The sequence below is a fragment of the Theobroma umbraticum genome, unplaced genomic scaffold (assembly GCF_002168275.2).
Source record: "Theobroma umbraticum cultivar Fairchild unplaced genomic scaffold, ASM216827v3 scaffold_12.1, whole genome shotgun sequence".
NCBI classification, from domain to species: Eukaryota; Viridiplantae; Streptophyta; class Magnoliopsida; order Malvales; family Malvaceae; genus Theobroma; species Theobroma umbraticum.
The window spans coordinates 211757-238902 of record NW_018397269.1 but is presented as its reverse complement, the minus strand read 5'-3'; the positions used below and the strand labels follow the sequence as shown (position 1 = coordinate 238902).

General features: G+C 31.0%; 2 protein-coding genes and 1 pseudogene across 2 annotated transcripts; all 3 read right to left on the bottom strand.

Annotated features, from left to right (window-relative positions):
- Nucleotides 1-2248: 2248 nt before the first annotated feature.
- LOC110425954 (Pollen Ole e 1 allergen and extensin family protein) lies at nucleotides 2249-3259 on the bottom strand. The gene is made up of 2 exons (XM_021441037.2): nucleotides 3019-3259; nucleotides 2249-2928 (listed from the first exon to the last, which is right to left on the bottom strand). Exons 1-2 carry the CDS (start codon nucleotides 3185-3187, stop codon nucleotides 2411-2413), a joined length of 687 nt encoding a protein of 228 aa, XP_021296712.1. The 5' UTR covers nucleotides 3188-3259; the 3' UTR covers nucleotides 2249-2410.
- A 1175-nt stretch (nucleotides 3260-4434) lies between these two features.
- LOC110426004 (cytosolic sulfotransferase 5-like) lies at nucleotides 4435-5281 on the bottom strand (annotated as a pseudogene).
- Nucleotides 5282-8689: 3408 nt separating this feature from the next.
- AUG5 (HAUS augmin-like complex subunit) lies at nucleotides 8690-17230 on the bottom strand. Its single transcript, XM_021441113.2, has 10 exons — nucleotides 16445-17230; nucleotides 14936-15478; nucleotides 14046-14187; nucleotides 13576-13749; nucleotides 13229-13438; nucleotides 12240-12425; nucleotides 11318-11477; nucleotides 10792-10987; nucleotides 9757-9889; nucleotides 8690-9156 (listed from the first exon to the last, which is right to left on the bottom strand). The coding sequence occupies exons 1-10, from the start codon at nucleotides 16981-16983 to the stop codon at nucleotides 9028-9030; spliced, it is 2412 nt and encodes an 803-aa protein (XP_021296788.1). The 5' UTR covers nucleotides 16984-17230; the 3' UTR covers nucleotides 8690-9027.
- Between the last annotated feature and the right edge of the window lie 9916 nt (nucleotides 17231-27146).

The following is a 27146-nucleotide window of genomic DNA, read 5'->3' as shown; positions in this document are numbered from 1 at the left end:
TTTTTCTTCAAAGTTCAAGTATTCAAATTTCAAATTTCAATATTCCCTCAAAAGAATTATGCTAACAAGCAGCAAACTATCAAGTCTTCTCCAACTCACAACTTAGAAGAAGAAATTTTTGGATAATCACTAATTTTCCAAATGCTGCCACCATGTAAAACTAAAAATCTTTAAGGATATAAACTTAAATATTAAAAAATTTAAATAATTAATTAAATAAAAATAAAAAAATTCTTTTTTTTCTCTTCCCAGCTCCCTTACAACATTATTTTATTGTTCTCTATTTTTTTATCCATCTCTAACTCCATCATCTACTTCTCTACTTTTTCTTCCATTAAAAATAGGTTTCGCAAAATTGTTCAAGAGATTTTACTTGTTGACTTTAGTAATATATTTTATAAGTGACTTTAACATTTGATTTAGGGTTATAATGTGATAACCAATTATTCTTTTTGCAAATAAATAAATTAGAATTTTACTTTTAGTTTGGTTTAGGGTTATAATAGGATAACCACATAAATGATAAAAATGGTAAAAAATAATTAACTAACCTTAACTTAATATCAAATTAAAATACTAACAGAAGTTGTGACTAAAATTTTTCTAACACTGATACTGTCCCACAATATTGTCACAACTTAATGAAATATTCTTCTACCACAATTGGTGATCAAATTGGCCAATTGCCTACCCATGTACTACCAATGCTTACAAACTATAAAATTACTTCCTTATTGAGCTACAAGGCCTTTTGTTTCAACAACACTCTTTCTCTCTCCTTCTCTTAACAAAAAAAAATCTCCATAGTAAATTTTTCCTTCTTTCTCTCTCTTAAGGTTTCAATAACACTCTGTCTTAGGGATTCGACAGGATTTTTATATGAATGCTTGCTGAAAAACAAGAATAGAAGGTGAAAGAAATTTTGGGGAACAATGAAAATATTTTAATTTCTAATTTCAATGGAGGAAAAAGGGAGAAGAAGATGATAAAGTTAGAGAGAGAAAAAAAGAACATAATAAAAGAATTGTGGGGGCGATGGAGAGAAAATATATTTTTTCATTTTCTTGAATTAATTATTAAAATTTTTTAATATTTAAATTTAAGTCTTAAAAATTTTTAATTTTACATACCGTCAATGCATCAATATATACCCAAAGAAATAAAATAGGAATTATATTGAAAAAATTAAGAAATAGGCTACAAATTCAATTTTATTATTAGGATTGAGATGGAAATAAAAAATTAATATCAAGAGTACTTAACTAAAAAAGATAAAATAAAAATTGATTAAAATGGATATATTGCAAAGCACAAATATCTACTTTTATTCTTATATGGATTATGACTTTATTACTAATTTTATTATTGGTATAACATCTAAAAAAACCTCTAAATTATTTTACAAAATTCAAATAAGTTATTTTTTTTGTTTTATTCAATCAAATTTTTATATTTTTTGTTTAGATCAAATAAACTCTTATAACTAATAATTAACTAACTATCATTAATTAAAATAATATTTATCATTTTTATCTCATATATTGTTAGAGTGATATGTTAACATATAATAATAGATGATGACGTAATATACTGATATAGCATGATAGTATGATCATGTGGTAGTTTTACCCTCTATGTCAATGACACATTAGTGTCACTTAGTATAAAAACGATAAAGATAATTTTTGACTAGTGATAGCTAGTTAATCGTAAATTATAAAAACTTATTTATCTCAAAATAAAATAATATAACTTGATTGAATATAATAAAAAATAAAATTTTATTTTTATTTTCTTAAATAATTAAAAGGCGTTTTGAAGTATTCTGTCTTTTTTATATTCATCCTCTAACACTATGTTAGAATAAACACAAAATATGAAATGTTAATAACAATTATTTTTATATCTACTCGGATAATAAATACTGCCCGCGCCTTAGCATTTTCCAATCTCTTATTTGTATTATAACCGTCATCCGTTAAAATCATTAACTAATAATTGTCAATTTCTGTTGCAGAAAATTTCTTTTTCATTTTCTTTTTCTTTTTTCATGTGTTTATAATAAGTGGGGATTTCGTTTCATTAGTTGTAGTCGTTGGTGTTGGTCATATGCATACGGTGTTTCCTAGTCTCAGCCAAGCATTTTTCCTCTTATTAAACGCAATTCTGATATATAAAACTCCCATTATATTATGCAAAACAAGATTCTCCATTGAAGGTTAAACCACATCAATTTTCAGCAGGAGGATAAAGGGGCGGGAATAGGGAATTGAGCAGCTGCTCTACATGAAAAGTGAACTTTACCAATATATAATTAACTGGCCAACTGAAGAAATCTTAGATTGGAGAGAAAGTAATGATCATATTGGTCGGGTTTTCTGAGTGCATGTCATATTAATTAATTTTTTTTTTAATTCCTTCCAGGAATTGGTGGAATAGGGAGCCCTGGAAGGAATGGCAGGGGAGGCAGGGGAGGGAGTTGAGGTAATGGTGGGAGGTTGGGAAGCAGGGGACTTGCTTGTGGGGATGCTGGGTCTGCAAGTGGAGGTGGGAATATGGGAAAATTTGGTTGGCCAAACCCCAAGGTGTTTTGGGTGTTGACTTGCTTAGAATCTTCAACACTTGGTTTTTGGTTGCATATATTTGGTTGTTTTAACGGCTTGAAGGTGAAAAACCCAGCTGAGAAAATGTGAGTGCCTTGCTCTCTTGACTTGAGATGGAGTGACGATGAAGTTGCTGTTGAGGCCACCGCACAATATGGCTCACTGCTACGGATAAGTTTCACTGAACATCTCTTGATTTTTTTGACATGTTTGCCAACGGAGAAAGGTAAATGAACTTTGAAGTCTCCATGCTCATTGGTTCTCACTTCTTGTCGAAAACTAGGCCTCGAAGTCCCATCTTTACATTCCACCGCAACAGATGCACCTGCACAAACAAAATCCTAGAGAACATGTTAATTTTGAGCCTAAACAGATCAAAATAGAAGGCTAGGAATTTGAAACTGAAAGAACTGACCTGAAATAAAATGTGCGACCTTAGAGAAATCCTCCTGGAAACAAGTATCACAGTACACGGTTCCAACAACAACGGTAGAATGAAGCTTACGGCCAGCCTCTGAGAGATTATTGATTGTTAAACTAAGCAACAATATTGAGGGAAACCAAGACATTTTCAGCCCTCCCATTTCTTCAAGAAGCTCTTTTGTTTATTCTGATTTTAATGAGAAACTATATAGCAGACGCCTTGAACTTTAATCTTATATTGAAAAGTTTGTACAAGGCATAAACAATTAGCTCATCAGCTTTTATAGCCTCACCCATCAATCTTCTTTATGTAATTCATGCAAAAACCGGTCAACTGCAAACTGGTAGCAGTGATCTCAGTTTTAATTTCTCCACCTCCAAACAGCTCAAAAGGAATGCACAATTTGAAAATGAAGGTTTCAAGCCAGTAAGCTTTGATGGTTGCAATTATGTTCCATTTATTGAATTCGTCCCTTTGATAGTGTAAATTCAACAATGTGGGACAGTTGGATGCCTGTTGGTTCACGGGACACTTAGAGTGGCCACAGATATCATGTGCCAAGGCCATGAAAAATACCAGGAAACTTGAACAATGGGAATGCATTTTTATTTTTGCTGCATTTATGTTCTTCACATTTCCACCTGCTTTGCAAGCCAAGCACCCTACATGTTTAGTTTACCCAATTCCCACGAAATGCAATCAACACATAATCATTGGTTAGGAATACTAGGTTAAGCCATTTTAGCAGGTTTTCCAATCATTATTCCAAATGAGACAGAAAACTACCCCCCTCTCTTCCCTTCAAGTGTGTGTATGAAAAGAATCAAATTCGAATTTCAAAAAAAAAAAAAAAACTCTGCTAATTTCTTGGTTTGAGTCCAAGAGATTGAAATGGGGTTGGCCCTGTGGCTTCCTGGCCCCTTCCTATCATTGGCACACTTAAAACCGAAAAGAGACACTATCAACAAGTACATTGACAGTTTAAAATTAACAAACTTGCTATTTAACAATTGAACACTGTGTGAACTGATTTGGCTATTCTTGTTTAGATTGTTGCCTTTAATGTTCATAAGAATTAAATATTAGTAAGGGGAGGGAGGGCAAAACAAACCGCAATCATACTTACAGTTTCTTTATTTTTCCTGTATTTATCTTCTTTATCCCAAAAAGTAAAGTACTAAATTATTTCAGGACAATTCCATCTTATTGCAATTGAACGGTTTTCATTGGAGGCATGGTCTCCTTATTCAATATTTAATTGGAATACATTAACATAAAGCTACAACCATGGATATACCTCTATAATAAGAAGTCTTTAACTTTGAGAAAACTAGACATTTGAGAGAGGCTTAGAGCAGCTAGCAAAGATAATAAGGAAGACATCAAACAGGCTACATGGGTTCATCATCAAATCTGAAATTCCATACCAGATCCCTCATATTTCATATGTAACTTTGTCTATCCTTTCTTTCGTTTCTTCAGCTATGTAGTTCTTCTTATCGCCAACCAAACCACGCCTGAAATGAAACTTGCAGTCAACATCCACCCAACGGTCCATTCTATTTTGGTTCACCTCCATGTTTTTAAGCCTTTCCAGGCTGCACCTCCAGACAACATTGTATACCTCCAAATATGGCTTTCCAAGAAAAGAAGCCAACTTCTTCACTTGCTCTTTCGGATCTCTCTTCATATCTTTATTTCTCACCAAAAATATCTTCACAGGATTCTACAAACTCTCCATCCCATATTTCAAAACATGATCATGGAATGGCCCAAAGGCATGAACCCCTCTGCAAAAGCTCTCAAAACCTTCGTTGATAGGCCATGGCGTTTCTTCAAAGGCAGGCATTGAATTCATGAAGTGCCACAATAATACTAATGTATCCTTAGGGCAACCAGTGATATACACAAAATACCAATAGATTAGTTTTAGAATCAGAGAAACCTTGTTTTCATTAACAAGATCAAGAATTAATATATATATATATATATATATATAATTTGTACAGATTCTATCACTCTTAAATATCTGCTAAAATCCCTAAAAAAATGCTGAAAATAAATATGAAAAGAATTAAAAAATTTGTCAAATATTATTACTTAAAACATGGAGAATATTGACTAATGAAAATATTATGTTCCTTGATTTGAGGATAATGGACATATTCTGCTCTTTGATTGATAGATATCCGTTAGTAATACGAGCAGAGTTCTTCACAGACTGTGGCAACATAGGGTAAGCAAGTTGCTGCATTATTCCATATATATTTCTAGGTGATGTTTTAAGTATCTAACAATTTTTACTGAGGCTTTGAGCAAAAAAAATTTTGTTAATGGGGCAAAATATTTTCCAGCACCCCATGAAAGCTTTGGCTTTCCACCACAGTACCATCTTTTCCTGTCAAGGCTCTATACTTATCTTTCCTAGTGAAACTTGTGCATTTATAAGACAAGCTTGCTCAATTATTCTTTGAATGCAGCTTGCAACCTCATGGCTTGATTTCCCAGCACTACAAGTTAACTCATATGGCAACTTGTTTAAGAATGTTACTTCATAAGCAGGGTTAGGGTTCTTCATGAAGTAAAAGCGTCCATCCTTTTCCACCCTCTGGCTGTTGTTCCATGGAACATGCTTATCCGATTTGCCATAGCTACCGGGACAAGTTCAGCGGTTAACTAGGCGAACAAAGGCGAAAACCTTAGCCAAAACTGTTCCCTACTTGTTCGTTCCTTCAGGGCATGTAACGAAGCTCTATCCACATTAAATTTCATCCAACCTTTTTGTGGAGCCATCCACATAGCTTTCAAATTTACAACTTATCTCGTTGTATATGATGCACATTGGTCGGACGTGTAAATATTTCTTACGTCATATCAGGCCACTTAGCTTTCATCCATACAGCTAGCAATACGCAATTTAATAAGATCACACACTGGAGACACATCCCAGAGTTGTCATTGAACACTATCTCATTATGAAATAGCCACAATGACCTTGTAATTGCACAGAAAGCTAGTAGACAAATTTTTTAATCGAATAAAAAAAATGAATTGACTAAATTGAGGATTATTTGGTGAAATAGCCAGATAGAGTTGACATATTCTTAATTCCCTAAGGCATTTTTAATCGAATTAGTTGACAAAATTTAATTTATTTGGATCAATTAATTAGGTTAAGGAGGCTGGTTAAGTCAATTTGATTAAAATAATTTGAAATCGGTTAATCGAATTAACCGACTTCGTATTTAATATTTTTTAAAGATTATTCTTGCATGTATGTTACTCACACAATGTCTCTATACTAACATATAAATTAAGAATTCAAATTGTATCAACCAATAAAAAATTAACGGAAAAATACTTTTACTTTTTAAATTTTAAACGAAATTACAAGAAAGTTTATTAATTTTTAAAAATAAATACTCCGTTTCAAAAAAATATTTTTCGCTGGACACTTAAATTTAGCCGTTAGTAACTATTAGTGTTTTCATCAATTTGATGATGCGGTAAGAATAAAAATACAATTTTAATATTGATTAATTTTTAAAATTACTATTATATAATTTTATTAATTTTTTTCTTAATTAAAAAAAAAACCTCCCCAGGGAGCCTCGATCGAGCTCCCAAAGGAAGCATCGATGCTTCCCTAGGGAGCCCGATTGGGACTCTCTTTTTTTTATTTTTTTAAAATATAATAATAATTTTTAATATTAATAAAGAAAAAAAGGGCATTTTAATTTTTTTTAATATCTGTTAACAGTGTTTGCATTTTTAAAGTGAAATGTCCATTTCAAAAATTAATAGACCTATTTAAAATTTCAATTAAAACTTAGAGAGGTGGGGGTATTTTACTTAAAATTTAAATAAAAATAGCACATAATCTCATTAGTATTTTATTTTTTAATTTATTTTAAATTTTATTTATTTTTATGTATATAAGTATATAATTCATGTCCATATTCAACTTCCTAACGCAACAAAAAAATAAATTTGTATAATAAATCTTTATTTAAACATTAACATCATTGATATAATTAGATAAAAGACCTATAGAAAATTAAACATAATGCACAACTCTATCAAAATTTCTTTGTTTACAAGATATGTAGCCATCATCTCATTATTTACTCAAAAATGTTCAAAAATGAAAAAGAGTTTTTACTACTCAATTTGTTTTATTTGTACAAATCACTTAAAAAAATTACAAAGCACTTAATTGATTAATTAATTAATCCAAGCGGCTTAAGTCTTAAGTGTTAACATCTAAAGGATCAATTAATCTAATTGATTAATTAATCAATTAGATACTATAACACAAGAACCTTAAGTTTTTCTAGATCCTACCTCTCCTAATCTAATTTATTAATCTAAGTGGCTTAAATACTAACTCCTTACATTCTAGTGATAAAAATTAATCTATTTAAACTATTTAGTAACTTATTCTAATTATCCTAATAATTTGATTAATTAATGCAATTTTCATCACCAAAAAATAAAAATAAGTCCCTTAAAATTTAAAAAATTTGTAATATAAATATAGATATATAATAACCCCTCTCCCTTTAAAGCTTAAAAATTAAAATAAGTCCTAATATCCTATAAGGCTATAAGCTTAAAATTTGTACCACTGTTCTGGACTTTGAATTTTGCGAGTCTTGAGAATTTGTGATTCTAGCAAGACGAGACTAAGATAATTAGTTGTGTAAATTCGGACAAATTGTGTAAACATGCTAGAAATTAGTGTCTACTAGTTGATGTATATAGACATCCCAAGTCTAGATTCTTTAGATGTTATGGGGTTATTATTTTTTCATGTTCCTTATGTGACTAACAGCTCACTGAGCTTTGTCTTAGCTTATAGCTATGAGCATCAATAAATACTTACTTTTAATATATATATATATATATATCAAATAATTTAATTATCTACTTTCCATCATCAAAAAATTAAAAATAAAGTTAAAAGTTAAAATAAATCCCTTAAAGTTTAAAATTTGTAACATAAATATAATTATAAAATAACCCCTCCCCTTTTTAAAGCTTAAAAATCAAAATAAGTATAATGTCCAATAAGACTATAAGTCTTATCTAATTACCTAGTTATCCAATTTCCGTCCTAAAAAAAATTAAAATAAGTCCTTTAAAACTTAAATTTGGTAATATAAATATAAATATATAACCCTCTCCCCACCTTCAATTTGGTCATTTGTCATGACTATTTTACTATGCAAAAACTTATGTCACTTAGGCAGTAATTCATTTTATTTTAGTATTAAATTGTGTTGTATTCTTTTTTATTTTAATGTCAAAGCCAATGTTTAATATTTTTTCCAAAATAAGGTTAAATTAACCATATGAAAAATATAATACCAATAATTTTTTTCAAATAATCTAATAAATAAATTTTAAATGTATCTAAATCAATGAAAATCAAATGAACCAACCAAAAACAGTAAAACTAGGTTAGGTGTAAAATTCAACCAGTTGGGTTAAATTTCTACATAAAACCGGTTAAGTCAGTTAATGAAATTTTCTAATTGAATTAACCGAATGCTCACCTCTACCACCATTTACCTTTAGGTACTTCATCGAGCAAAGTATCTTAAAAAAGATTAGGAAAGTTATTAGACGGCTTCATAACGAAGAATAATACCAAGTAGCAAAACAAGCATGCTATCCTTCCTGCACTCCTTTATATGATAATACAAGCCCTCATTTAAGGAACTGAGGATAATGATAGGGAACCCAAACCAAAATTATCTGGATCCTTAGTAAAGGGTAGGCTATATTCTGTTTTAAGTCGATGATGATTTCACAAATTTGGTAAATATCTCTCTACAACACAGACAAGGTTAGCTGAATTTTATTTACAGAGTTTTTCTTCTGGGAAATGCATTGATTTCAAACTATACTACATACAGGCCTCAGTGGAAAATAAGTGTTTCCAAACAAAGGAGAATTCTAGAGATGAAAATAGCAGCACCAGTTCAAAGACTTTGTTCACAAAACCTCCTTATCATAAAATGCAAGAAGTTGCTTCAGATGAGTATGCCAAGCACCAACATTTTGTCCATCAACTGTAACCCAATCTACAACGGTTGATGCAGGTTGCTCCCACCACTCGTCAAGCTGTAGCACAATGTTCAATCCCAAGGTTATATTAAAAGACAATTGAAGGGGAAAAACCAAGAACCTATAAATCAAGATAGAATTCTTGGCAATAAAAGTTGATGTTTCCATATAAAAAGTTAGTAAACAGAAATGAACAAAAAGGCCATAATGGTTGACACAAACAAACAGTGTGAAACATGGCATATAGGTGCCTAACAAAGAAGGAAGCTCAATTATTGAGTGAAATACTTTAAAAACAATTTCCATTGAACTGTTGTAATTCTTTTGAAAACAACATAAAGCTAGAGACTATAAAGCAAAGTAGTTTGAAGTTTTGCATAAAACATTTAAGTGTGATACCCATTTCAAAACCGTTCCATGTTCAAAGCAAATACCCTCTCAGTCCAAGGCATCTCCAATCAAACTATCACAGCTCCCTACCTCAACTACCCACCCCACAACTCCAACTCACACTCTTGAATACAGACAAATACAATCATTCCCCTTTTATTTCATGAACAAAATTCAGATAGATTGCATATAAAACTGAAGAAAAAAGTCATATGCAAAGTGAGAGACATATAGATACAGCCAGGGAAACATAAGGCAGTTACTCACCAAACCCCGCACATATTTGCAGTCCTCCAAGCACTTCTGAGCATTCAAGACTGCAGATTTAAGTTCAGGAAGCCATTTCTCTGTGACAATTTTCTCTTGCTCAGCAGCCAAATTCAAACAATAGTTTGTTGTCCTGCATCATGTGGCAAGTAAGCACACAGCAAATCATAATCTAAGCAAACTCTATAAGTCCAGTCCATCTAATACAAATATATGTATCTTTTTATACATATTCTGTCTGAAAAATGTATGTTGATCATCAAAAAGTCAAGGTACTACTTATTCCCACTCTGTAACCAGGAACTTTGACAGACCACACATGAGATGTAAGATGTGTTACCATACTAATTGCTTCTTAAAAGTTAAGGCTCTGCATTACTACTTCTGATTTTGCTTCTAAAACCAAAGAGTTAAAAGTTCATTAGGATACAAAAGCATAATATTTTCTAAAATATTGAAAATAACAATTTGTATTACATGGATAAACAATCATGATCCTTTTTCCTATGTAAAGACATAACACAAAAATCGGTGTTAGTTCTCAGCTATTTCTTCATTTTAACCAAACTGATTCTGCCTTACTAGTCACTATTCCTAAACTTTCTGCTTCTTAAAAAAGTGCTATAAAGTAAATGCAAACAATAAAAGGAAAAATCATAATTGATTAAAAATGAAAAAAAAATACTATAATGCAATGTGAATTATAATGTAATGTGAAAGTAAAATCATATATTTTGTTATTTAAAAAAATTATTCATTTTTATTTCTTTCAAAATATTGTCCGCTTTTGTATCCAAATGAAATTCCCCTTTTTTTCTTTGAAAAGTGAAAGGCAAGAACAAAAGCAACAACCAAAAGATACCTAAGAAAGAAAATAGCATAAAACAAGTAACAAAAGTGACAGCCAAGTGGATCATAAGCTTTATCAAATGGAGCACTATCTGTTTATACACATCAAGAAGAGATAAAAAGGGGGTAAAAAGAAACAAAGAGATGGAACAAAACTTTGAAGAAGTCAAAACAGTAAGGCATTACCTTGCATATTCTTGTTGAGCACGGTAAGCATGGTTCAATAGTGCATGACCACTTTCCACAAGATCCTGCCGAATATGGACCAAATTTATTGCCTTTGCCAATTCCTCCAACACACTAGCCTCAGAACCACGAAGCTTCAAACAGAACTCCAGAGACTCTAACACTGATGCCAAACCAGCATCAGAACCCTCCAAACCTAACCATAAGTAAAAGTCATTAGGTTGACAACAGTTCGAATTAAAAGAAAGAAAGAAACACACCTTTAAATGGGCTTCAAGATCATTCAAATCATCCTCAAGCAGGCAAATATATCACCCTTCTAAATGTTAGAAGGTGTTTTGAAAATGAGAGCTGGGTAATAAACCAAAAATAAATCTTTTTTGGGTGCAAACCAAAAATGAATGTCATTTAACCTTTTCAACCTCATCTGTCAATCAAACACCCCTCAGCACAGTAACCAAGTCTATTCAAAACCACAACCATGCCTAATATGAATCTACCCTGCATCATAAGAGAAAAAACTCACCAGCAGGGTATTGAAGGGCAGCAGAAACACGGCATATGGATGGAATTGCAGATGGATCCCTGGCACCAGCCCTTGCAGTCAACAAGGCCGCATTCTTCTCTGCTGCAGCCACAGCTTCAGGTCCTGTAGATCCATTAGCACCCATGGACTCCAGAAGTGCCTGATAGGGAAGTAATGAAACAAAACAACTGAGACATGAAGTTGGAATTTGCAATATATTATCTAATATACAGGATTCAAGTTCAGGTAAACAAGATTTTTCACACTATCTCCACAATTTTTATGAGAGCCAGCCATAGCTCACAAAGAACGAATGGAAAAGGAATATAAAGTCCTTTGACTTAATTCATAAACCAAGCAAAAGCTTCGATGGATGAAGGAGTGAACAAATCTAAATATCTAATAATTACATTATATAAACAAAGAAGAGTTTTCTAGGGGCTTCAAGAATTACATATGAAAAAATCACATCTAAATATATCTAACCGCAGAAATGGCTACGGTTAATAAAACCATGATAGATCCCTTAACATGAAACAGGATCTACAGTTCCTAGATCCATCTGATGAGAGATAAGAGAGTATGTACATGATTAAAATCCCCTGAAACAACTGCAGCTCGTTTAATGTCAAGTGACATGTAATTGATCAAGAAGAATAAAACTTGGTCCAAAATATAATGATAGATGACAACTCATACGTTATTTTCTGCACACCAAAACCACGCATCCGCACTATGGTCTCAATAAGAACGGGTTATGTCACAGCCCAGTTCATCATGCCACATTGCATCCGAGACAACAACCAAACGCCTTATTCAGAACAAAAAATGAAAATTTTGGCTATTTACTATAGCACTCACCAGTTTATTATCTATTATATTTACGATTGAAAAATAATTGTATGGTTAGAGTCTTACAAACCTGCGGGCTTGATGGAAGCATATAGAGACTATTATCAGGACTTCTATAAAATGCAGAAATTTCTTTATCAATAAAATCTTTTGCACTGTTTGAAATGTCTGCAACAACATTGCATGCTGGAATAATGGTGCTGGAAGCATACTCCCTCGCAGCTAATGGCTGTTGATTCCAGAATGCAGCTGCATCCTTTGAAACAAGATAATTCAGAATAAGTAACTACATTTTTAGTTGAATGTAGTATACACTTAAAACCAAAACCAAACTAATAAAATGACAAAATATCCAAATCAAGAAAACAAAACACAATACTTTCAACACTTAGATCCACGTTTATTAAACATAAGTGAGATTGTCTACACTGTTGATAGTAACTGTATCATTTAACTGGTGCTATAAATCAGTACTACAACACATATATCTCCAAAGTACCCAGTACAACATCAAAGTCCTGCTCTTTTTCCCGCTCTGTTTCTCCTTGAAGAGCTCGATACAGATAAGCAACCCCAAGGTACATTCTCCACTATTTTGGTCAGAGAAACAATGAAACAATATACATATACAGAAAATTAAGTTATAGATCATTAGATCTGAGAAAATGATTTTATTCTTTTGGACTAGTAAGATACTTTAATAGAGCACTACAAACCAGAGAAAAAAGCTCAAGTTGACCAGATAATACTATGAATCCTCTCTGAAAAAGTTGACTAAAAAGCCAAACCAATAATATCTTAAAGATTAAACCATCATACAAGGTCCCAAATTGGTTTGAAACAAATACTTATCAATGGGACAAAGAACAGACAAAGTAATCCAAGATAACATGGATCAAGGAAGGAAGGCTAATAACTTATTATTCCAAGAACTTAACCACATTAAGTAGCTCCAATAGCAGCTATAAATTAGTAATTGGTTCCAAGTAGCATCACAGATGCACCGACATATTCCTATTGCTGAGTTTTACAATAAATTTCAAGGATGGAATCCCTTACCATATTAGCCTTCAGTAGAGCAGTATATATGGTTTCAAGTTCAGATCTACGAGAATCAAACTCTTCAATCTTCTTCCACTTCTTTCTTAGTGAATCTTCGGCCTCTTTCCTCTCTGCACACAATTTATTCAACCGCTGTATTTCAGACATTAATGTATTTAAGCTTGCCTTTATTCCAGCAGCTTCTCTGTCCTTGGCCCAGACCTCCAACTGAGAAAATTAACCATGCAGTTCATGCTATCTGATAAAATAAATTTTAAGAGAAAAAAAGGGACATGTAAACATCTAATCACAGATGCTTACCAAAAGAACTAGTAATGTTTGCCATAAAATTTTTCAAGAATTACCTCAAACTGTCTAAGACTGCCAACATTCTGCGCTGCGGTTCCAACAAGTGAGTGTGAAGGAACTACATCACTACCTCCTTGTAGACGTTTTATAAGCTTTTGGCACAAGTCCCTAGCTTCTGCAGCCTTGTTGAGGGCATCTTCGGTAGCTAAAAATTGTTGAACATGTGCTTTCTGCAAACAAAAACATATCTTTAAATCAAGCCACAAAAAAGTAACTGGCAGAACAAACATGATTTTATAGTTTTGGGGAGGCTGGGGGAGGTGGGGGGGGGGGTACGGTGAGGGGGCGCGCAGTGTAACAACCAAAACAACTGGCCCAACCAGCTTCATTCATCTTATACAGATTGAATCTAGTTCCATAAGCCCCTCAACCACAAGATTAACAGATGAAAGGCCTACACAAAGGAGTGGAAAATAAATGTAATAGCAAAATCCATTCAAGTAATTATCTCAAAAAGAAAGAAGACCTGTCTTTCAAGAAGTTGGTTTTGTGTTCCTCTAGAAGGTACATCCTTTCCCATCTTCCCATTACCATAGAGTTGATAGTTTAATGGTGAGCTCACATCTGGAGAGGAAACATCCATAACTCTGTCGTTCTCATACTTGTACCTGATAAAGATATTAAATAACTCTTATCTAAGATGCATTCAAACAAAACAAGCAACCAAGAAACCTACCCAAAGATATTTGCATGAATAAAACAATGCTAGGAGGTATACTCTATTTTGGCCAAGTGAAGACAGATGAAATCAAAATATTCAAGAAAAAGAAAAGGGGCAAAAGTAAATATGAACATAACCTGAAAAGAATAAAATCAGCCTCTCCTAAGAATAAAAACCTTATCAGGAGTCTTAATGGTACTACCTTCCAACAACACATTCCACACAGAATGTGTCTTTCCTCTCAAGGCCCACTCATAAAGGAACTTAGAAGCTAAAAGTAATTCAAACAATTGGAGGATTTATATGTAGATATAATTGGTCACCAAAACAAAAACCCAAGTATGTCACTCACATAATATGAGAGAGCTACAACAAAGTACTTATAAAAGTCATCCTAGTTGCAGCGTTAATGATAAAATTCACCATTTTATTTACCGTGCCATTTTCTTCTTTTTAGGTAACAGCAGGATCAAATCAAAGGAATAACTAGCCAAATCAACACTAGAGCAAATAATCACTAGGAAAATAAATTGCAGCTTTAAAACTCTCAAAAACAGTACTAAGCAGACAAAAGTACTTAACTATTTGTGACCATACAGCCATAGACAAAGCTTGATAAGTAGAAGAAGAAGGAAGGGAAGGTGATCTGAAATCCTATAACCACCAATAAGAAAAACAAGAAAGTACAAGCCTACCTTAAGGTTTCAGCATCAGCTCTTACATCAACTTTCTCTATTTCTCTAGAAACCATAGTTTTAAGCCTTGAAGTGTATGTGGTAATTGCCTGAAGCAATTGAGGAGGACTTTTGAGGCAATTTACAATAACAGTTCTAACTTCATCAGGCATCTCCCCATCAAAATCAAAGCCTAATTTGGTAGCTTCTAATTGAGGACTCAAATGGATCCCAGTTCCTTCATAAGCAGGAAAAGAAGTGCGCACTTTTTCAATCATGCATTCTGCAAGAGACTCACATGCCTTGCGAATATTTCTTTCACGTGTTGTTTCAATAAGAATGACATCATCTGCGGCTTTAGTTCCCTTAACAGTTGAATACACAGCTTCCTTCTCACTATTGGCACTGAAGTTGTTAACCATTTCAACAGAAGAGTCAACACTTGACCTTTGAGCATCCCTTGCAAGATTTACATATTGATGAAGACGTTTATGATACTCAGCAAATATTTTCGCTGCTTCATCACATTGTTGATCATAAGCTTCCAACATCACTTGTTTGTGCCTGCAGTAACATAAGGCATGTAAAAATACAAGAGCTGCTAAAAATATTTTACTAGAAACGAAATACACAGAGTAGTTTTAGTTTAAAGCATGCTAAAGGTCATGCTTGGATTAACAAGAAGCACATTATTCCTCATTTATTTGTTAATATTGTGCCATAAGAAACACCCATCACCAACCATTCATAACTTACAAAATAAGTCCTCTTATGCAGCTTGACAAAGGATAGGAGCACATGAACTCTATTCTACTATTAACTGTGAATCCGTAAAATCAAAATAAGAAACAATTTTATCATCTCAATAGGAGAGCTAAATGTCGAATCCATTGAGCAAAGTACCTTGAAAGAACGTGAATAAAGGAAACCATAGTGATACTTTTGGTTTCCAAAAGCCCCAAATCAAATAATACACTACAGTAAATAAGATGGTCCATAATTTCGGAAACACAGTGACTCTAGTTAGAATTAATAACTGTATAAGGCATCTCCATAGTCAATACACAGTCAATCAAAACTAATCCAAGTCAGCAAAACCAGATCAACCAATAACATAGTGAATAACCACTCTACGCACAAAACAAAAGTCAGATAACATTATAATGTTAGGAAACTAAGTAAAGAACATCAATTTTACTGAGCTTACTGAAGATATGCTCTTAAATATGGCACAATCACACAAAGTGATGCATATAACCAACCTCGTGTAAGGGGAAAAAGGCATAGTTTGATCTTCTCATAATGATATTATTAAAATGCCACAAATTATAACACAAATCCCAAAATATAATGAAAGTTATATAGTTATGGAAAAATTCCAATGATAAATCTACCAATTCAAAGGTTGAACCTTCAAACTAATAACGAGAATGTTAAAGTTGGCTATTTTCTATCCTAAAATATATTGAAATTGCATGTCTTTTGTTCAAGGGGAAAAAAGTCCTAAAGAATTAAGAGGGGAAAAAAAACCTGTAATGGGCCCTTTCATCAAGCATTCTCTTCCTTTCAGCTTCCTCTCTGGAAACCTCCAACATCCTCGCCTTCAAATCTTTCCTCTGTCTCCTCACAATATTCCTAAGCCTCTCCACTTCCTTTGCGGCCGCTTCCCGTTCCCTTATCGCCGCTTCCCTAATCTCCGCCGCACCGGAACCCTCCCCTCCACCACCACCAACCACCTTCTCTTTCCTCCTCCCCCCTCCTTTACTCCTCCCCTCCTCTTTTCCCAAATTCCCACCACTCTCTGTACTGCCCCCTCCTCCTGCTCCTGCTCCGCCGCCGTGGACGGTGATGTTTTTCCGGATATTTTGGACTGTTTTCTCGGATTTAACACGGGTTAACAAGAAATGCCAAATGGGTAACATGTTTCCTCTACAAATCTTTCGAAGCGAATCGATTGAGGGTAAATTGGACTTGTTGGAAGAAGAATTATACGGTCCTAAAGGGCGGTAACCCATTTCCTTTTGCAGCCATTCCAATATGGCCTCTGGTTGTACATTTGAGCTCAACATTTTGAATTCAATTTCAAAAATCCTCCCAGAAAAAAACGAAAATTTGGGAAAAAAATGAAATTTTTGGACTAAATTGACAACTGGCGATCTCAATTAAACCCTAATTAAGCTAAAAAGGAAGGGATTTGGATAGATCTGAGAATGAGAAAGGCAAATGGCCGGCAAAAGGGTGGTGGGAAGAGTGAGGAAGCTGGTAGAATGGCAGTATTGTAATTTCGGGGACGTTTATTGAAATTTTATTTTTCGGACGTGAGAAAAGGAAGTTTAAAATGGAGGTCCCGCTCTTTCCAAACCGTCGTGGGTTTTCTTTTTCTTTTCTTTTCTTTTCGTTTCTTTTCTTTTCTTTTCTTTTTCTTATGTATGCATTAGTAATTTTTTATTGATGAAATATATGTTAAAGAGGTTAAATTATTATTAAATATTATGTACATCAAATTAATGAATTAGCATTTTTTTTTAATTTTGGTGTTGTTAGCGTATTGTTTTAATGGTAAAGCAAATTCTCTATAATATTTTGGCTGCTATTAAAAATTATCTAAATTATCTTTTTTTTATTTTATGCATGCTTTTATGGTACGTATTTATGTATTATATTTAAAAAAAGAGGTTCATTAACATGAGAAATATAGTTGTTGTTATTGAATTTTGTGTGCCTTAATTTTTACAAAATTATAATTAAATCATTTTTGCTCATTAAAATGAGATTCATTAAATTATAATTGTATCTTAGTTTAAGATGAATTTTAAATCACTTTCAAAATAAAAATTATAAGAGCATACAAAAATATTTTTGCTCATCTCAATATTATTAGATAAGCTCTTATTACCATGTCAATTATAATTAAATGTTGTCGCAGCATACATTAATTCTTTACCTACTTATCATTTTTACTCACTCTACCACATTTAGCAAGATTAAGGGGGAAATTTACAATTTTAATTTTTTTTAAAATTATTAAAAAATATATTAATTTGCATTCTATTTAAATAAATTTTTATTCTTTAAAAAAATATAATAAGTTTTTAATTGTTATAATAAAACTATCATTTTCAATAACTATTGTTACTTATTAATAAGAGTTCAATTTGAATTAAAAAAAAACATAAAATATCAATATTTTGATCAATTCATGAATTGGATTCAAAACTTAACCTTTGATTTCTCTTTCTACAAGACAAGTCAAGTTATATACTTTATTCCAATCAATGTTTTAATAGGATCAAAAGAGCCCTATGTTTATTGACTACACTGGTGGTCCAAAAATAATTTCCTAACTATCCAAAGATTTCGACTTAAACATGACAAAATAAAAAAAAATTACAAAAAATAATATTTAATTGAACCAAACTATGCAAACTCCGATACCAATTAATAAATTTTATGTACAATTAATTTGTACTTAACCCAAGATTCGTTACAGTATGAATTTAGAATACAAAAAGATACTTATTCTTGATTCATAATTTGGTGGTGGAAACAAAATTAGCTAAACTAAGAATTGGTGCAGTTCTGATGAAGGTAATATTAAAATTCAGTTTTCCAAATCCACCGGATGGGGCGATGCTTATGTCGCAGAGCTTCTCGCGGTCAATGAGGCTTTTCTTCTTTTTGCTGCTTCCTCCTGGACTGATACTCATGAACGCATTATTGAGAGTGATTCTACTAATGCTGTGAAATGGACTAGATATCCCGCTGAAGTTCCTTGGAGATTCAGATATATCATCCTGCAGATTGAAAAATTCAAATCCAAGGTTGTTCGTTGGCATTTTATTCACTCCCCTGGATCTGGCAATAGTGTCGCCAATAAAGGTGTTGGTAGGGATACTGATTTCCTTCTAGTCCTCCCTTGATTTCTTGTTCGTCTGTTTGGGGGCTTTTTACCCTTTTTCTGTTGTGGTTTTCCCATGTTGATGCTTTGCTGTCATCTCTCCTGTGGGATTGGGTCGTTGGTTCCTTTGTTGCTGATTGCTCACTCTGGTTTTTGTCTTGATCTTTGCAGCTGGACCCCCGACTTGTTCTCTGCTGCTTTTTCTTTATGCGGATTCTGCAAAGTCCTGCTCTGTCCTTCCTGCTGGTTTGATGGCTTTTCTTTTTGGTCGATGGCTCTTTTGTTCCTCACTCTCACCGAATGCTGATGGATGGAATGGCTTTTATCCTTTTTGATGACCCTTTTGTTCTGTCTGATTTCTTCTCTAGCTATCTTTGTTTTTTCCGGTGCCCTGTTTTAATTTTTGTTTTCAAGATTATATTATGGATTATAATATTATCTCTTATCAAGATTAAATTAATTTATTTTGATTTTGATAAAAGATACAAATAAATTAAATAATGTAAATCCTCACTCTAATTATCTTAAAAATATAACATATATACATCAATAACAAGTTTTTTAGATATACATATATTTACAAACTGTTGGCCAATCTCAAATCAAAGATTTTTGAGAGGAAAGATGAGCATATTTTTTTCGAAGAAGCTAGTTGTGTCCTAAAATCTTTATGCGCTATTGGATCTCAATTTGTTAACTATTAATTAAAATTATGAACAGTAAAAAATTAAAAATATCATTTTAAAATAAAAAAAGTCAAAATGTCATTTAAAATATTTTGAGAGGAATTTTTTTAACTTTGATTTTATGACCATTACAATCACCTTACAATAAGTTATTTAAATAAACAATCACTTATTTGTTTTCATTACCCTTTTAAATTTCAATTACAGACCGTTGTTAATTTATAGACAATGAATAAGATAATTATGGATTTTGAAAAAAAGATTATTACAATCCACTTGGTTCGGTTGTGGCTTATACTATTTTCCTTATATTATTTGAAAAATTGTTATAAAGTGAAAGTACGTAAAAGATAAAAAGTTATATCATATTAATTGACTCAAAATATACAAAAAAATTAAAATGTAAAAATTAATTGTATAACATAATTAGTCTATATAGAAGAATAATCATGTACTTTATTACCTTAATATATATTATGTATGATCTTTTAAAAATGTTATTTATTTTTGTGTCTAAACTTGTTTTTTGTTTGTTACTTATAAAATAAAACACAAATAACAAAAGTTTCAACCAAACAAAACTTACAATGTATTTGTGTAACCAGTTTTTTATTGGAATTTTATGTAGGAATAAATGTAATTATGAGTTTAGAATTGTTTTTCTAAGAAGAAGTTTAGGAAGTATTTAATTCTTGGAGGAAAAGGTAGGTTCTTCATAAAACAAAATGTTGGAGCATACATGGCTATTTGGAATTCAAAGAGAATCAACAAAATAGACTTCAAGGTTTGTCTTTGTAGACATTATATTTAAAACTTATTCACCACTTGATACTCGGAAAGAGAATATATGAATAGGCTTAAGGATACAATCAGTGATAGAGTGAGAATTTTATGTTTAGGGAGGTGAAAACAAAAAATTCAATGTTTGTAAGGGTGAAATTATAATTTTTTTTAAAAAAATAAAAAACAAAATTATAAAATTTAAAAACAATAAAAAAATTTTAAATTTTAAAAGTTTAGAGGAGGGCAAGGACCCTTACTAGCCCTCCTTACCTCCACCTCTGGATAATAAATTCAATGTCTAATTTCATCTTATACTTTTAAGAATAGACTGATAAATACACCCTAAAGCCTTTCTTTCTCTTTGAAAGTCTCGTCTTTTTCCTATCTTCTCATGACATTACCTTTCTTTTGCTTTGCCTTCTTTTCTCTTCTCCTTGTTGAAATCTTGACAACTTTAGTTGGCTTCTCCTTAGCCATTTTTTCTTCTTTTTCTCAAAAAATTAAATTAAAAAATTATAACCACTAGAAATCTAAAACACTCTGATAAAATTGGTCTTGGAATATCCATCTAGAAATTTCTTACTATTCATCTTCACTTTGCAAAAAATGCTCACTTTTACCCCCATGTAGTTATTGAAATCTGTAACAGCTTGACAAATTAACATCTATCTTCCCACATTTCACTCTCTAGCCATCGATGTTGAAAGTGATATTAAGACAACATACACTAATTGGCAAAAGCTTTAAACCATTCCCTTGGCTCTCATATTTTCCTCCCAAATTTTCCCTAGATAATGAGGGTGCTAAACTAATGAGGTATGTAAGGTAGCTTTTAAAGAATCTTGAAAAAAACAGATCACATTGTCAACTAATGTCATCACACAAACTTTGCTAATCATTGATGAAGAAACTCTGCCCTAACCATAAAAAGATGCCTAGTGGGCAACCTACTCATTCCTAATTTGAGCAAGTGAAGAACGGTTGAAATTCATTAGCAAGTCGAAATTTATCGAGCTATGTCATGATAGATTTTGTGGTTTTTTGGGAGCTGATTTTCTAATTGTTTTTGGAAGTGATGTGTTCTAATGTCTCCATTTTTGTGTAATGATATTAACTTGGAAGAGAAATTTTTTCAAATCAGTTTGTTGGTATTGGTGGCAATAGTATGTTAAGACCCACTTTGATGATAGGTCTATTGGTTTCAATGGAATGCGAGAGGAGGGTAAATAGCGCTAATAAAATTCTGAAAGAAATTGTTAAATTTGAAAAGCTATTAAATGATTTTGAAATAGAGAGTTTAAAATTTATTAAGACTAAAAAGCACTAAGTAAATAAATGGTAAAGAGAAATAGATAAAACACAAATAATTATAGTAGTTTGGTCTTCTTAACTTATAGTTACTATCTTGATCTCTTAATTAAAGATTTTTAACCCAACTTCACTAAACCAGTGAAATTGATAACTTTCACTAAGTTTTTACAATGTGAACTTCTAACTTAAACTCAAAACCCTTACAAGATTGCTTAAGCTTTCCCAAGCTTAATCTACCTCTTAAGAGTGTCTCTTACACTCTAAATAAACAAAGAATAAAGAGAAAATATAGTACCCTTAATCACCTAGTGTCATAATGTATAGGTTTGGGAACCCGTTCGCCTCGATATGAAAATTTTGAAAGTCGTCACCAATCTTTTTTATAAGGTATGATAAGCCACCTATTGGATGCAAACTATTCAATAAAGTTCTAAATTAACTTTATGTTAGTCTAAATAACAAAAAAACCTAGTTTATGAATTTAAGAGTTAAGCTCAGGAGTGCACTTACGCATAGAGAAGAATTAACATCCGTGACGCCTATTCTACAAATGGTACTATTTAATTATACATTATCCTTTTTAGCCTTAATTATAGATTTTTGTTCTCATCTTTCTTTAATCATTATTCATTATTTTATTTTTCATTTTCTATGTTCTTTATGATTCTTTTTGCTCTAATTTATTTTTATTATTTATTTATTAATTAATTATTATTTATTGTTATAGTTTTTTATCAATGCATGAATGAAATCTTCATCTCGAAGAAATTTTATAAGACTATCCCAACTTTTTGATGAAGTCTAAAAATTTCTTTTTACTTAGGAAATTTCTCGAGAAAGCTCATCTCTACAAGCTCCCCAAGGAGATTCCATCATCAGAGATTGTCACTTATGAACCAAATTTCTTATTAATATACATGAGGCAATTATGAAATGATGATATGATTTTCCAATTTCAAGTAATAAGACACAAAAACCTTCCATTACAAAAATCATTCATACACCATTCCAACGTTTTGGTAAAGTCTAGAAATTTTTTCTCACCTAAAGAGACTCCCAAAAGACCTCATCTTTACTATTTCTTCGAGAAAACCCCATCATCAGAATTTTAGTACCCATTGGCAAGATAATCAAGTCGCATGCAATGCCAAGAATCATGGATGATGCTAAATGAATGTATTTATGAATGTAATTTTTTTTAACTCCAAATTTTGTGGTAATATACTTAGTATTCTGATTCAATTGAATATCTCTTTTATTTTTAGTACATTTTAAAATATTTATTTGAACTAATGAAATTTTGTATATGTAATTCTCAAATATAAGTTTCAATGTTACATTATTGGTTATTGTTTAAAATTTAACTAATATATTTTTTTATTAATCCTAATTATATAGGAAAATATTATCTTGAGTATATTTTTTAATGTGCTTTACGTTTTATATTTAGTTGAAAAGAAATTATCTTGAGTATAAGAAGAAATTATTAATTTTATATATCGTATTCAACTATTTATATTTTATACATTATAGTTTAATATTTAATATTATAAATTTAAATATAATAAAATAAAATATTGAATGTTGTCTATATTAATTTTTTAGTTGTTTATATTGAAAAAGGTAAGATTTCGAAACAAAATAGATGATAAGTTTCTTATAAATAATTTAATTGTTTATATTAAAAAAGATATTATCATCATTAAACAAAACTTTCTTAGAATATTATTATAAGTTTTTTATTTTTATTTTTTTTATTTACATGTTATATAAAATTATTATCTATTATAAATTTTTTAATTATTAATGATTAAATTCAATATATTAATTTTAAAAATTTCTAACTTTTATTCTTCTTAATCTTTGACCTTTTAAATAAAAATTAGCTAACTCCGTTGAAAGCAAGCAAGTGTGGGTCAAAAAGAAAAATATTGCATGAATTGGATGGTTATGACATAAACCAACTTGGCTAATAATTTATGGACACTGAAAATACCAAGAAAATATGAATTTATTCGAGACAAATGTTTCCTTTCTAATAGCTTCCAAGTGGCAAGCAAATGTTTCTTTTTTCTCAATCAAATTTGGTCATTTTATTAAATAGTAGAAATTGATACACAACTTCTTGGATAAAACCAAGAAGGAACAAAGCCAGCCAGCTGGGCAAAACAGCAACCCAGCCAACGAAATGAACAGACCAGAACACTCGCCCCAACTTGCTTATCGGCAACATAACCAGACTTTGACTCACACTTACAAACGGAATACAAAGACAGATTTAATCCACACCAGAAAAATAGACTTCCGCCCTGTAATACACAAGATCAACACTGAAAAAGCAGCAAACAACCAAACATAACACCCAACAGATCGTAAAAGTATATTGGGTTATTTAAATAGAATAAATGGTGCAGTGAGATCTGCCAAGAAAATTGTTCAATGTAGTGTCTTGAGGAGAGGGATTAGCATTTGGAGAAGTGAGGGTTTGGGGGTTTGAAAGAGCAGAGCATTCATGGTTTATTGTAGAAGGTGAACAGTAAATAAGAGCGTAAAATAAGTATGAAATTATTGCTACATTATTAAATAAACAAAACCACTAACAGCGAGATAACAGCCGGATTTATGTATCTAACAATATATAAACCTTTGAGACGAACTGTTTTTTTCAATACTAATAGATTCAAATTGAATTATGATCAAAAGTTGAAGGGATTTTGTGTATTTTATCCTAAAAAAATAAAGAGAAAATCATGAAACAAGAACATTCATATATATATATATATATATATTGTTGCTTTTAATTAAATTTTTATATTTTTATTTTTAATTAAATAAATTCTTATGATTAATAGTTAATTAATTATCATTAATGAATTCGTCACTTATTAAGTTATATGTCATCATGTCATATTATCATGTACGATAACATATTAACATGTCGCATTAGTATAACATGATATAAAAAATGACAATTGATATTTTCACTAATAATAATTAGTCAACTATTAATCATAAAAACTTATTTAATTTAAAATAAAAATATAATAACTTGATTCAATGTAATAAAAAAATAAAATTTTATTTAAAATTTTTTAAAAAATTGAAAATTTTTCTTAAGGTGTTATAATACTGAAAAAGTAATTGAAAAGGATGGATCCGCATAAATATGTGAAATAGGGAATAAGATTGGAGATCCCCGTAAGGTATAAAACCGACCTGCTAAAGGTCTAAATATAAAATAAAATGGGGAGAGGGGTATGGCGTGTATCCCATGGCTTTTGGTTTTGTACAACAAGACGTGCTTGTTGTTATATACAATTAGATAGATCAAAATCCCACAATAAGAATTTAAAAAATATTAGAAATTAGTTAATATGAAATTACATTTCGTATTTAACTTTAAAAAGAATTCTAAAAGACCCATACTTTTAACACAGCTTTGGTTTTATCTTTTAATTTAAAATTTACAAAAATGAAATATGTACTATTAATTAGAATCAAATTTTATATTTAATTTGGACCTTACGATAAATTAATTATTTTTGGCACATATTGAACTGCACGAAAAAGGTAACTCATTTCAACCTGAGTCTTAAGTTTTAACTCTTGAAATTATTAGAAATTAATGTTTATCCTAATTATTAGAAATTATGAAAGGAACACTGTTTTGAATTCAAATTTTTTAGATCTCAAAGAGTAAGATTATGGATGAGAGAGGAATATTTCTCATTATTTAGACTAAAACTCAATTGATCTCGTATGTTTAAGAAAAAAACAACAAAAGACATAAACTTCCATAATGAAAATATATTAAATTAATTGAATTTTTTTTTGTGAATCAAGTTCTAAGTGAAAAATATTAAGAATAAATAGAAAAATATCTTTATTTAAGAACATTAAAAGTTCAACCACATCATCGCAAGGCATATTCCCAATTTATTATGTTTTTGAAAACAGTCGTGCTTAAATTTAAGAAATTAAAGTCAAATTTGTCATTATGCTATAAGTTAATATTGAATTTAGTTAATTTTCTTCAATGTTTTTAAATTTTATGACTGTATTTGTCAATTTTGTTTATTTTTTTTATATAAAGTAACAAGGTTGATGAAAATTTGTAATTTATATAAACAAAATATTTCATTTAAGATCTCATTTCATTATTGTTTGTTAAAAAATAACGAAATTAAAAATACAGAGATACAATTTATCATTTATATTAACAAAAATGTTTTGTGAAATATTTTAATTCGGTTACATTTTTTCTTCAAAAATCAACAAAATTGAAAGTATAATAACAAAATTTAATAAAATTTAAATTTCTGCTTATCTCATTATTTTCAAATAAAATGTCTCCAATGTTTTGGATCTTAAGATTTAAAAAACATAAAGAAACTTAAAAAGAAAAATAAACTCAGAGCTGTTGAGTTCAAATTTTAAGATTTGAAGTGTAAGATTATGGATGAGAGAGAAATATTTTTGATTATTTAGCCTAAAACTCAACTGATTTAGTATGTTTAAGAAAGATAATAGAAGAGACATAAACCTAAACAATGAAAATAAATTAAATTAATTGAAAATAATTTATTGTAAATCAAGTACAAACTGAAAATTATTAAGAATAAATAGAAAAGTGCCTTTATATAAGAACATTAAAAGGTCGACCACATCATTGCGAGGCATATTCTCAATTTATTATAGTTTTGAAAATATTCTTGCTTAAAATTAAGAAATTAATGTCAAATTTGTCTTGGTATTATGAATAATATTAAATCTTGTTATTTTACTTCAATTTTATTGTTTTTTATCATTGCATTTTCAAATTGGTTGATTGTTTGTCATAAAGTAATAAAGTTAATGAAAATCTGTCATTTTTTTATTTAATGGAATTTTTATTAATTTCTAATCATTCTTGGAAAACACACACCTAACAAGTCATTGAACAACATAAAACTGACTTCTGGAGGAGGTACATCATAAGAATTAAAACTATTATCTAAATTAAATCCAATGTTGGCCATGCCATCTGCTACCATATTCCGTTCTCGATAAATATGAGAAATCTTCACCTCGAAGTCAAGTTGTAATAATCTGCGAATAGTGTTTAGTAAGTCAGAATTTGCACATGGATGTGATGCATCAGCAATAATTACTTGAACCACGATTTTATTGTCCACCTGTGGCCATATCCTACGAAATCCTTTATCCCTTGCTATATGAAGACTGTGTAAGACTCCCCATAATTCGGCCCTATAGGAAGAACACCTCCCCAACTTTGCAGCAAAGCCGCCTAACCAATATCCGTTATAATCATGTAAAACACCACCTGCAGCAGCCAAATTAGTACTGTGACGTAATGCGCCATTTGAGTTTATTACCACCCAACCTTGCGGCGGGTTTTGCCATTCTACTAGCATTTCTCTTTTATAGCCATTTGGACTACTACGTGTGCAAGGAATTGTGACAGCATTATGCGATGCAACTGCAAGACCTTTTAGCATTGATAACTTACCAGTCAAAGGGACCAATTTGTCTTCAAAAACTTTCACATTCCTCC